Here is a 12097-nt window from a genome sequence, read left to right as displayed (position 1 = left end):
GCGGAGTGCAGTGATGACAGCGCGGTGTGGGCCACATTGCAAGGCCTGGCCGGCCAGATTTGGCCCGCGGGCCTTGTGTTTGACACATGTGGAACCTGTTTAAGCCATATAGAACTTCCCAGATAAAACATAAAAAATAATAAATTTTGGATTCTTATAAATCAGCTTAGGGCATCCTTTTATTTTTCGTTTGTCATGTTCACCAAAGATATTGAGAGTAATTTGATTTAAGATACCACTTGCATTTCTTGCTTAGGATAACCTCTCATTTTCAATACATATGTAATAACAATCACATACTATTAAAAATTTACTCAGCCTTTACTCAGATGTCATTAAGAAGGCCATGACCAAATTGACTTCTGTACACTGAAATTTTAAATGAAACATATAAATTAAATCACACACCAGTGCTCACAATTTTAAAAAAATTAATAATTAAAGCTTTTGTATATTTTTGTTGTTGATAGTATTACAAAATCAAAGCTTTTAAAAAATTAATAATCATTACTGTTTTCAATTATGATAAGGGGAAAGAGAAGGGATCAACTGAATTATAGGAAATGACTGAGTTTGTTTACTTTCCCTGTGGATCAGGGTTGAAAAACAGTCTTTTTTATTATTATTGATTTTAGAGAGACAGAGGGAGAGAGAGGCATCAATTTGTTGTTCCAATGCATTCACTGATTGATTTTTAAAATATCAATTGATTTTTTTGATTTCAGAGAAGAAGGGAGAGGGAAAGAGAGAGAGAAATATCAATGATGAGAGAGAATCATTGATTGGCTGCCTCTTGCATGTCCCCTACTGGGGATTGAGCCCACAACCTGAGCATATGCCCTTGACTGGAATCGAACCTGGGACCTTTCAGTCCACAGGCTGATGCTCCATCCACTGAGCCAAACCAGCTAGGGCCAGTCTTTCTTTTTTTATTCATATAAATACAGTTCTGTTACCTTCCTGTTATACTACATGGTGATTTTTAGAAGAGCAAATATGATGCCTCCTTGGTTGACATCCTTTGGAAGTGGTCCATTTGTTTGCATCAATAATGCTGCAAATGTGAGTCCAAACAATTTTTATATTGTCTCCAGGGGCTTAGCTTTAACCCTGAATAGAGGGTGTGTGTGTGTGTGTGTGTGTGTGTGTGTGCACGCATGCGCGCGCCATTTGGAAACAATAGTATATTTCTGTCATGTCTTTTTTGGTCATAGTCATTGCCCTTTGTTTGTTTGTTTGTTTGTTTATCATTTCATGATTTGGAAATTTGAAAAAACTTAAAGATTGGTATAATGTGTTAATTATTGATAATGCCTGAAACTTAAGTAGTTCAGAAATAATGGACTAACCAGAAGAATAGTTTTGCTGTATTCAAACATGCAGAGAGAAATGAAAATTAAAATCCCTTTTTTCACTTCAACTTAACAAGCAGTGTTGTATTCAACACATTTCAAAGCGTTTTCTTCCTCATTTTAGGTGCCATGTTGAACTGGAACAGTGACTAATTGAGTGTTCTAATTGCTAGGGACCAACACTGCCAGGAAAGTTAATTGGCTGCTAGACAAAAATGTCACCTTCTATTTATATTTATATTAAACTTTATCGTTTACAAAACACTTTCATATGTGTGACCTTAATTAATACTCATGGTGACTCTGGAATGTAGATAAAACATAATTAGAGAAACAGAATAAAAAAGAGCAGGAGACCTACTCAGAGTAGTTCAGTAACATATTTAAGACTCAAATACACATCTTGGGATTTCAGGGCAACTCCGCTGGGTGGTTTAGAAAAGTATCTCATATTGCATTTGGAAGCACTTCAGAGAAATTGAGGCAAAGAACTTTGAAAGAATGCTCTTTAAAGAGGATTATTTTAAGTAAGTAAGTAAGTAAGGGAGAGGGAGAGGGAGAGGGAGAGGGAGAGGGAGAGGGAGAGGGAGAGGGAGAGGGAGAGGGAGAGGGAGAGGGAGAGGGAGATTAGTTAAATTAGAGAGCTAAAAAGGAAGGAGTGGAATTGGTAAGCAAGATTTGGTAAAAACCCAAGATGAGTCCAGACATTCTGATCTGGATTATGGAGAGGGTGAGAGATGGAACCTGAAATACCAGTGGCTTGAGAAAGTCAAAGGATATGGTTTTGTGTAAAGTATCCAGGGACCACCATTGTGGACTCAGACCATGAGAACTTTGAACTAGGGATTTGAGGGCTGAAATTGGTGGGGTACAGTTCGCATTTCAATGTACAGCACAGAGCTAGAAGCCTGTGCAAGCCCTTGGCTTATCCAGGCACCTTTGAGGGGTGTGGAATTGAGACCGAACTTTCTGAGACCAGCCATGGGATTGAGTTAGCAGATACAATCTTTGGGAACATTATGAAGCAAGGAAGATGTTAATAAAAGAAATCTCCTTAAAGGATGGGGGAAAGGGGCTTGGTGGACACACGGAGAAAAGGAGGCAGACAGGAAAATGGGTTGGGAAGGTCAAAACATCCAAGGCTGTGACTCAGAAGACTTGGGCTTGAGGCGGACCCTTTGAGCATTCGGGACCAAGAGCTGTCAACTTGGGGACTGTGTGGTGCCCATGGGTTAAGTTGCTACTAGAATAAAGGAGGCAAAATGTGGAATTGAGAAAGAATATATGGCAAAACAAACAGAGCCTTAGTGACTCTCAGCACCCATGTGATTGATTTGATTTTTCCCCCAGAGAATTACCAAAAAGGAAAAAGAAATGTAAAGAAGAAGAAAGATAGGGTGATATTACTTGAGCAGCTGCTATCGACCCCCTGGGCTCTCTGCTGACATTCTATTAAGCCCTCCCCCAACATGCTCATGAATTGTGTTTCATTATCACCAGTTTACACATGAAGAAATAGAATCATAGTTAAGGAAACTGGATAAACAAATTACAGCAGGAAGGGTAGGGAGATATGGGAGAGATAAGAGATCAACCAAAGACTTGTATGCATTCATATAAGCATAACCAATGGACGCAAAACTCTGGGGAGGGCGGGCATGTATGGGAGTGGGGGGGGGGCGTGGGATGGTAATATATGTATACATATAAAACCTTAATTAAAAAAAATGAAAAAAGCAACTGCTAATTACTGACCAGCACCCAACCCATGTTTCTTTTTATGTGTTCTCCCTCCTATGAGAAACAAAACACAGGAAGGTATTAGCCTTACTTAACATTCTTATTAAAGGTGCATAAAGAATAGGAGTTATATATTATTAAGAGAAAGAGCATTTAATTGATTAAAGAATAAGAAGAGTCTAAATTAACATTTGGCAGCATTCAGGGGCTCTGTGTTGTCATAGAGAAAGGAACTCTCATCATTATAGAGAATGAGATAAGCAGACGTGGAGGTAAGTGACATGTTGTAGATATGTACATACTTCATGTAGGAAGGGTATGTCAGAACCTGTTGCAGGTCACATTGGAATTTCTGCTCCTATTATACTATAAGCTCTCACTGTCAGCAAGATTCAGAAAATTTGCCATAGAAGGTGATGCAATGAACCAGATAGTGTAAGCAACATGTCTCAAAGGGGCAATTTGGTGTATCCAAATCATATGAGTCTTTAAAATTACATGTTTTCATTTTTGCCTCTATTTTTTATATCTTATGTAAAATATGAGATATGAGACTTTCAAGACTTTTTAGAGCATTTATACTGCAGACCTGTGATTCATGGCTGAAGTCAGGGAGACTACGTTTGTAGTGGAGAGAGAAGTGATGTGATTGAAAATTAGGTCTCTAGGTTTAACCTGTATTTTTTAAAGATGCTTCCTGATCTAATGTTGGGAGCAAAGCAACGAGTTACAAACCTGATGTTGAGATTTTTCTGAGAAAATGACTTCTCTCTCTAACTAAATTCTTCCTTTCATCATGAAAACATTTAACTATTTTGGTGTTTTTTATGTAAATATTTTTAAATAGATGGCTATCTCTTTTTTCCATTTAACAATTAAATAGAATGAATGATTCAGAGTCTTAATTAAGTACTATGATTTTGTTTTGATTGCACAAAAGCTGACTATTCAAGGCCCCAGCATAAAGCCTTCCCCAACTGCTGGGCCTATCACAGTTCTTAGTCTCTGGCACCCTTTGACTTGCCAGCCAGGCTTCTGACTGAGCCCTCATCAGTATCCTGCATTCTCAGCATCTGGTTTAGACGAAGAGATGAGATAGTAAGTTGAAAATATGATGCGCAACGTCATGCAAAGGGTTTACAGGAAAAGAACATATAAAATATTCACGCAGCTCATTAGTGTATTTTCTCTATTACTTTCTTCCCCTTTCTTTCAGTCCCACCTTTTATCCAACCCTTTGAGTTTCCAAGATTCTCCATTGGCCAGCGGGTCTTCATCCCATGCGTGGTGGTCTCAGGGGACCTCCCTATCACGATCACCTGGCAGAAGGATGGCCGGCCAATCCCAGCGAGCCTCGGGGTGACCATTGACAACATCGACTTCACAAGCTCCCTAAGGATTTCCAACCTCTCCCTCATGCACAATGGGAATTACACCTGCATAGCCCGGAACGAGGCAGCCGCCGTGGTGCACCAGAGCCAGCTAATAGTGAGAGGTGAGCGGGACACATAGGAGGGATGGTGGTTAAGCAGCCAAAGTTATGGTGTTGGTTTGAAATATTATAAATGTACCAGAGGCCCCATGCACGAATTCATGCACCAGAGGGGTTCCTCAGCCTGGCCTGTGGGAATGAGCCAAAACCGGCCCTCTGACATCCCCTGAGGAGTCCCAGATTATGAGAAGGCATAGACCAGGCTGAGAGACCCCACAGGTGCATGATCAAGGCCAGGAGGGATGCAGGAGGTTGGCCAGCCAGATTGGGACCTCAGGAGGACTCCAAGGCCTATCCCGATTAGAGGACCCCAGCAGCAAGCTAACCTACCAGTCAGAGAATCTGTCCCCTGGTGGTCAGTGCACATCATAGTGAGTAGTTGAGCAGCCTTAGCATATTATTAGCATATTGCACTTTGATTGGTTGAATGGCCGACCAGTCAACTTGGACACTTAGTATATTAGGCTTTTATTATATAGGTTAACTAGAATTCATAGAACTTGCTGTCATCCCATTTAAAAAATACACAAACATCTAAACTCCAAACCAAGGTTTTATCTACCTGAAAAATGAAGTCTTAAGATATTACCAACAAAGGAATATGTCTTGATTTTTTTTCTAAATGCAAAGAGATCATTGATGATTTTAACCAGGTCAGTAGCATGGCCTGATTTATCTTTCTAATTATCACACCAGTAGCTGAGCAATGAGTGGACTGGTCCAGAATGTAAGGATAATAGGTAAGAGACTATTTCTGAGGTTCAGGCAAGATAAAAAGTGCCTTGAATGAAGGTGGTAATGGCAGTTGAATTTGCAATGTATATTGGAGGTGAAGCAAACAATGCATGTTTATTAAGTGAATGCTGCAAATGAGAGAAAGGAATTTATAATGAAGAACGTATTTTACCTAGTAAGGTAAATGGAATTGTCTTCCACATAGGTAGAGAAGATGCAAGTAATAACAATTGTGACAAGGGAAACAATGAAGTGGGAGAAACAGAGGCTGTAGACCCAAGGCATTCCAATATTTAAGGTTCTAGAATAAGGAGGCATCAGCAAAGGTGACAGGAAGAAAGAACAACTAGTGAAATAGGAGAAATTCAAGGGACTGTGGGCTCTTAAAAACAAAATAGGAAGTGTATCAGAAAAATAGGTCATACAATATTTCAAAGCCCACTAGGAGAAAGAAAGAGGAAAAAGCAATACTTGGTCATTGAGTTTAGGAAGATGAATATTATTTGTTGCCTTAAAGAGTAGCATGGCTGCAGTAAATACCTGATTAGTAGGGCTTAAGAAAGGGGGATGAATGAATGTATAAGAATTTTTTAAAAAGCAACTATTTTCATATTTAGAGGTATGTTGCTATGACAGGCAGCAGAATGTGGAAAAGTTAGAGATGAACATGGGACAAAGGAAGCTTACATGCTCATTGAAATGAGTCAATAGAGAGAGAAAAATATGTGGCAAGTAAAGAGGCAATAATTATAGTATCAAAGTCTTTGAATTAATAAACTGGGATTAGATTTTGGCATTAGTGGAATTTGTTCAAACCAGTATAGTATTATGCATAGTGTGTGTGTGTGAGTGTGTGTGTGTGTGTGTGTACTCACACAAAGGGTAGAAGCAGTAGAAATGATTGGAAATTTCATGAAGGCAAATTTTGGCTCGACTAACTTGAAACACTAACTTAAAAATTTATTGAATGGAACCACCAGAGAGTAATAGGTAATGTACTTATTCTCCTACTGAAAATAACTATAAAACTGGACAAAAAAATTATAAAGCAACCATTTTCAGGGAGTGGGACAGCAGCACAGAGCTGTGATCCTTGAGAGAAGGGAAGTATATGAGTTGAACTCCAGATTTCTTCCTGGAGCACTTTCTAAACTCTGACAGGGGATAACAGTGATCGTGCTGGTGGAGAAGACAGAAGTAGGAATTTAGAACTAGGGCATGGCAATGAAAATACACAGAATTTGAGTATAAATTATATATTTGCCAAGAATCATCAGTACCTATAATAAGAGATGAAAGAGGGATATGAAAGATATTCTCAATTTTATGGGCAATTTCCATCTGTAATTACCTTACACTCACAATATGTCAATGGTTATTTCCCATGCAAACCTCCTTGATCAGTTTTTAAGTGACATCCCTTTGGATTAAAACCAAGTCAATGTGAGTGGTCATGGATCAATTATAATTAGACATTCTTCCAGAGGAAATACAAGAGATTAGTTACCTGCATATCTGACAAGGGTTCCTTGCTCTTAGCAGAATTTGAGCCAAATAGATCATAAAATGTAGATGACTGCATATTTGCCTTCTACCTCAGCAGGAAAAATCTGGCATGATGTCTTACAGTTTGTAATTTATCCTTGAGGTTGATGGATTATTTTTATTAGAAAAATTTGCTCTATAAATTCTCTAGTATTTTCCTAGAAATACACTGTGAGGTAGTCCTCCCTGATCATCTGATTTTAAATATATTTACATTTTATTAAATATACTTGACTCAGAATATCATTTAAGTGAAATAAAATTGCTTCCAGATAAGCAATATTGAAGAGATTCATTGACTGTGTAACTTATTTAACTTGTGAGTTGGGTACTGTGTTATGTTAAAGCTGCACCTACCTGAATATCTCAAATTAACTAGCACCCCTGTGAGACTCAGGCACTCTTCTGAGAATATTTATAATCTTAGTTCATTTGATCTCCACACCAATCCTATAAGATGAGTGATGTCATTAGTCCCTATTTACACATAAGAAAATTAAAGTTAAAAGACATTTGATAACTTGCACAAGATCATCTAACAGGAAGTAGCAGATTTAGAGATTTAACCCTTTGGCTCCCTACTCCTAGTCTTTGTTTCATTGTCTCTTCCAGAAACACAGGAGTGGGTTCTATTGACAGCTGCATCTTGTGTCTTTTTTTTTTTAATGGAAAAGGACTTGAGCAGATGCTTCTCAAAAGAAGACACACACGTCCAATGAGTACCTGAAAAGATACTCATCAGAAATGCAAATCCAAACCACAATGAGCCATTAGGATGACTATTGTATTAGTTTGGTAGGACTCTTGTAACCATATACAACAGACTGGGTATCTTAAACAGCAGGCATTTATTTTCTCACAATTCTGGAGGCCAGAAGTCCTAAAGTGTTGGCAAATTTCTTTTCTTCTGAGTCCTCCGTCCTTGATTTGCAGATAGCAGCCTTTTCTCCATGTGGGCACATGCCTGGTTTTTGTCTGTGTGCCCTAATCCTCTCTTCTCATAAGAACACCAGTCAGATTGGATTAGGACTCACCCTAATGGCCTCATTTTCATTTGATATTTTTCTCCCCTCCTTGGCTATTTTTTTGGCCAAAGTGACCTTCACTATGGCTCAGATAATTTCAGTGTGCTTCTAAGCTCCTTGTGAACCTAGACTCTGATCTTCCTCCCAGTCATCTCATGTAGTGGCTGGAATTCCTGTCTTCCTACATGTGCATATAGGTTCACCTTTCTGTTTCAGAATGAAGAATTCTGAAAATTGCAGGCAGGCAAAGTTAGCTTTTCAAGGAATTGTGAGAAAGAGAGGAAGAGCATCCATATTTGCTAAGTGCATAATATAGACAACATAATCTGTTTCCTCTCACATAATCCTGCCTCATTGAAAGCCCATCTCATAATTCATCATTGACCTGTTGGAAAAGATTCCAAGATTCTAACACCTGCAGATCCTAGAAGAACCCATCTCTTCTCCTTAAGAGAAGACTTGAATACTCTTAAAATCACAATACCTTAACTCAATGCACCTGCTTTCCCTTGGCAAGTATGTTTGTATGTTTTCAATGAAGTGTATGTGTATGGTTTGAAGAAAAATAGAATTTTTCCAACACCACACAAAACTCAAGCTTCTTAAATAGCTATATTATATAGCTTTAATCTGTTTCTTAAATTGCTATACTATAAAGCCATCGTGGTACCTCACATCAACTAGCCTTCATAGTCCCCCTTTGGCCCAGAAGGGTGCTGACCTCAGGAATAACGGTCTATGTGTCTTCATCATATATTTGAGAGAAGTTCAGTAATATGCTTTGTTCTTTATCCTTTAGGGAATGCCTTTTCATTCTCCCTTCATCTCCTATTTCAGGAAGAGTAATTATCAAATGCTTTGAGCAGTCCACACCAAGAAGAATACTTAATCTTGATAATTACTCTTTGATGAGCAAATATGTTTTATCTCTTCTTCAAATTGTGGCTCTGATTCTATTTTCCATGGAGTGGATCCCTGAAGATCTTCCAAAACAAATCCAAAACAAAATGTCACAGTCGCTTGGTGTAGCTCAACTCCCACACTCTAGTTTTCCCCAGTGCAAAGTAACTCCATCTGCAGAAGCTCATTGGTATAAATAAGAAAAGTTGCCTGCCATGAGATAGCATCCCTAATTTATCCCAAATTGCAAATGCCATTTTTTTAATTTCCATATATATAAAAATACTTCGTGTTTTAATGTTCACTAAATTGTTGGGTTTCTTAAAATCATACCTTTAATGAATTGTGGTCTTGTCTGAATTACTGGTGACATTTCTCCCTTTTCAGTTCCTCCCAAGTTTGTGGTTCAGCCACGAGACCAGGACGGGATTTATGGCAAGGCTGTCATCCTCAATTGCTCAGCCGAGGGTTATCCTGTACCCACAATCGTGTGGAAATTCTCTAAAGGTATGAAGTTACTTGTTTGCATGTAGTCTGTCATACATATGCACATTCCAAAGAATTAGATGGGAATTTGTAGTCCTTCCAAAGATGTTTCCTGTAAATAGATATGTCCCCAGTCTATCTTTCTTTCACACATACTACTAGGAGTCAGCCTCCGTATTTCATTCAGACCATGACCTATCTATTTGTATATAACGTGACCTGGAAAAGATCGTGAATGGGGAGGCAGGTTACTCCTGTAATTTATTTCAGCACCTGGGACAGTTCTGCGTTGCCTACAGATACTGCATAACCATGCTGCCTGGAGACCACTGCAAGCCGTATAGGTTGAAGTACAAGTAGAAATAATCATAATTGCTCATTTTGGAGCTTTATTTCCCCAGTATTCACACATATGAGATTCAGTGGTTTTAGAAGATTGAAATACGGTTCTTTTTATTGTTTTATTTAACTGGTCACCTTAGATTGTACAAATCACATACAAAAATAAACACATCCAATGTCTATTTTGAGCTTTCATTTCTAATTATGCTTTCTCTTCAAAAGCAAAGCAGCAGTTTCTTTCTAAGGTAACACTGTAAACAAGGTATGAATAAAAATGTGCAAGATGTAAACTAATGGAGAAGCCATTCTGGACACTGTAAATATGACTTACATCTATCTTATCATCTTCCCCATGAAAGGTTCTTTAGCTACGTATATGAACATGCTGGAAGTTGTTTTTGTGTTCTCATTTAGTAATTTACTTATCAAATAGTAGTTGAGGGTCAAATATATATAATACTAGTTGGATAAACAAACAAATGAATTTAATCTTTTTTGTAATAATCTGGGACCTACTGTATATGTTTGTTATGAGTGTATTTATTTATATTTATTTAATCATGGTTTGTATTCTGGATGTTTCTGTTTAAAATATAGTGTTGCATTTTTTTACCATGAAAATAACAATAATATCAAATAAACAAATGGCACATATCCCACAATCCCTTCTAGTGTATTTCCTTCCATGAAAAAGGAAGAGAGGGAGCCAAGAAGGTGATAGACACCTTTGAGTTACAGGGAAAATCAATTGAATTATTTTAAGAAATCTCTGAGGCTGCACCCTGCAGCATGCCCCATCCATTGTCCATATAAAAGTGGTTTATTCACAAATACAAGCCTATTATTCAGAGTGTCCGCCCATGTGACTTCTTATTTTGAAGCCCCATGATGCATTACATGGGCAAAAATCAACATCATACATTGAATTTAGTTTATACAGGTGTGCATATGTGATATTATGTACATTTTCTGTGATGCTTTTTTTCTTCAAAATTATTTCTAATGTTTGCCACTGTGGATGTTCCCTGCCTCTCTTAGGTTGTGTCCAGTTTCTCAGAACTATAAACACCATGGCAATGAGCATCTGTGTAGGTTAATGCAATGTGTATGAGTGTGATTGCTTTCTCCCACTAAATTCCTAGCAATAAAATACCATGAGCACATTCAAGATCTGGGTCTGTACTGGCCCAGGTCCCTTTGGAAAATGTTAGAGTAATTTACACTCCCTCCAGCAGTATGAGGCTGTGGGTATCCCTGCATTCTTGCCAATTAGATAAGATCTTTTTATTCTGTCTTCACAATGTGATGAGTGAAATCATTTTCTGTTTTAATTGCATATTTAGGTCACTGATGCTATTGGAAGTGTTTTGTTCTATGTTAACTGGCCACTTCTGTTTCCCCGTTGGGAAATTTCTTATGTATGCGCTTGCACACATCTCTGTGTCTTATTTCTTTGCAAGAGTATTTTTCACAGGTTAAATAATGCTTTGTCTGTCATAGACAGCACATACATTTTATTCCTTCCCATTATTGATGTGCAAATTAAGCTACAGTAGCCTATTATCTTTAGATTTCATGTGTCATATAAAATCATCAAAGAAAAAATTTATAAATGGTGGCCAACTGAATTTTAAAAGAGTTAAGTTCCCTGAAATAACATCATTCAAAGATGACTACTGCAAACATTTTTTGCTTAGCCTTTTATACTTCTCCCCAGGCATAGATAGATAGATAGATAGATAGACATATATTTCTGACTTATAATCTTCTTTCTTCAGTTAACAATATGCTATGGGTGTCTTTTCTTGTCAACAAATATGGGTGTTCAATATGATTTTTTTAATGTCTGTGTAGATTTATATTAATATATCAATAAGTACATCTACCTACTTTTTTTAATATATTTTATTGATTTGATTTTTTACAGAGAGGAGGAGAGAGGGATAGAGAGCTAGAAACATCGATGAGAGAGAAACATCGACCAGCTGCCTCTTGCACACCCCCTACCGGGGATGTGCCCGCAACCAATATACATGCCCTTGACCAGAATCGAATCCGGGACCTTTCAGTCTGCAGACCGACACTCTACCACTGAGCCAAACCGGTTTGGGCTCTACCTACTTTTTGCCTTAAGATTAAATTCAGTGACTTAAACCACAAAGAGTCTGAATGTAGATAGTTCCGGACTAATTTGTTTTCTCCTCTAAGTCACTAGGAACCCAAACTGTTTATATCTCTCTGAGCTGGTGTGGCTCAATGGTTGAGTATCTACTTATGAACCGGGAAGTCACAGTTCAATTCCTGGCCAGGGCACATGCCCAGGTCATGGGCTAGATCCATATAAGGGCCATGCAGAAGGCAGCCAATCTATGATTCTCCCTCATTATTGATGTTTCTCTCTCTCACTCTCCCTTTCTCTCTGAAATCAATTTTAAAAAGGACCACTGAACTCAGTGGCCATTTCCACATTCCCAGGAAGA

General features: G+C 38.1%; 1 protein-coding gene across 1 annotated transcript in view; it reads left to right on the top strand.

Annotated features, from left to right (window-relative positions):
- The window catches only part of DSCAM (DS cell adhesion molecule), a 392588-nt gene that overhangs the window by 251734 nt on the left and 128757 nt on the right, over nt 1–12097 (top strand). Inside the window, exons 9-10 of the mRNA XM_084873582.1 lie at nt 4309–4587; nt 9177–9296. Of these exons, the coding sequence (XP_084729708.1) occupies nt 4309–4587; nt 9177–9296 (399 nt within the window). The remainder of the gene's footprint in view (nt 1–4308; nt 4588–9176; nt 9297–12097) is intronic.

The sequence above is a fragment of the Pipistrellus hanaki genome (genome assembly GCF_964339955.1).
Source record: "Pipistrellus hanaki genome assembly, chromosome: 2".
In the NCBI taxonomy this organism is placed as follows: Eukaryota; Metazoa; Chordata; class Mammalia; order Chiroptera; family Vespertilionidae; genus Pipistrellus; species Pipistrellus hanaki.
Note: the sequence above shows the minus strand (reverse complement) of the source record. Positions and strands in the feature narration are given on the sequence as shown.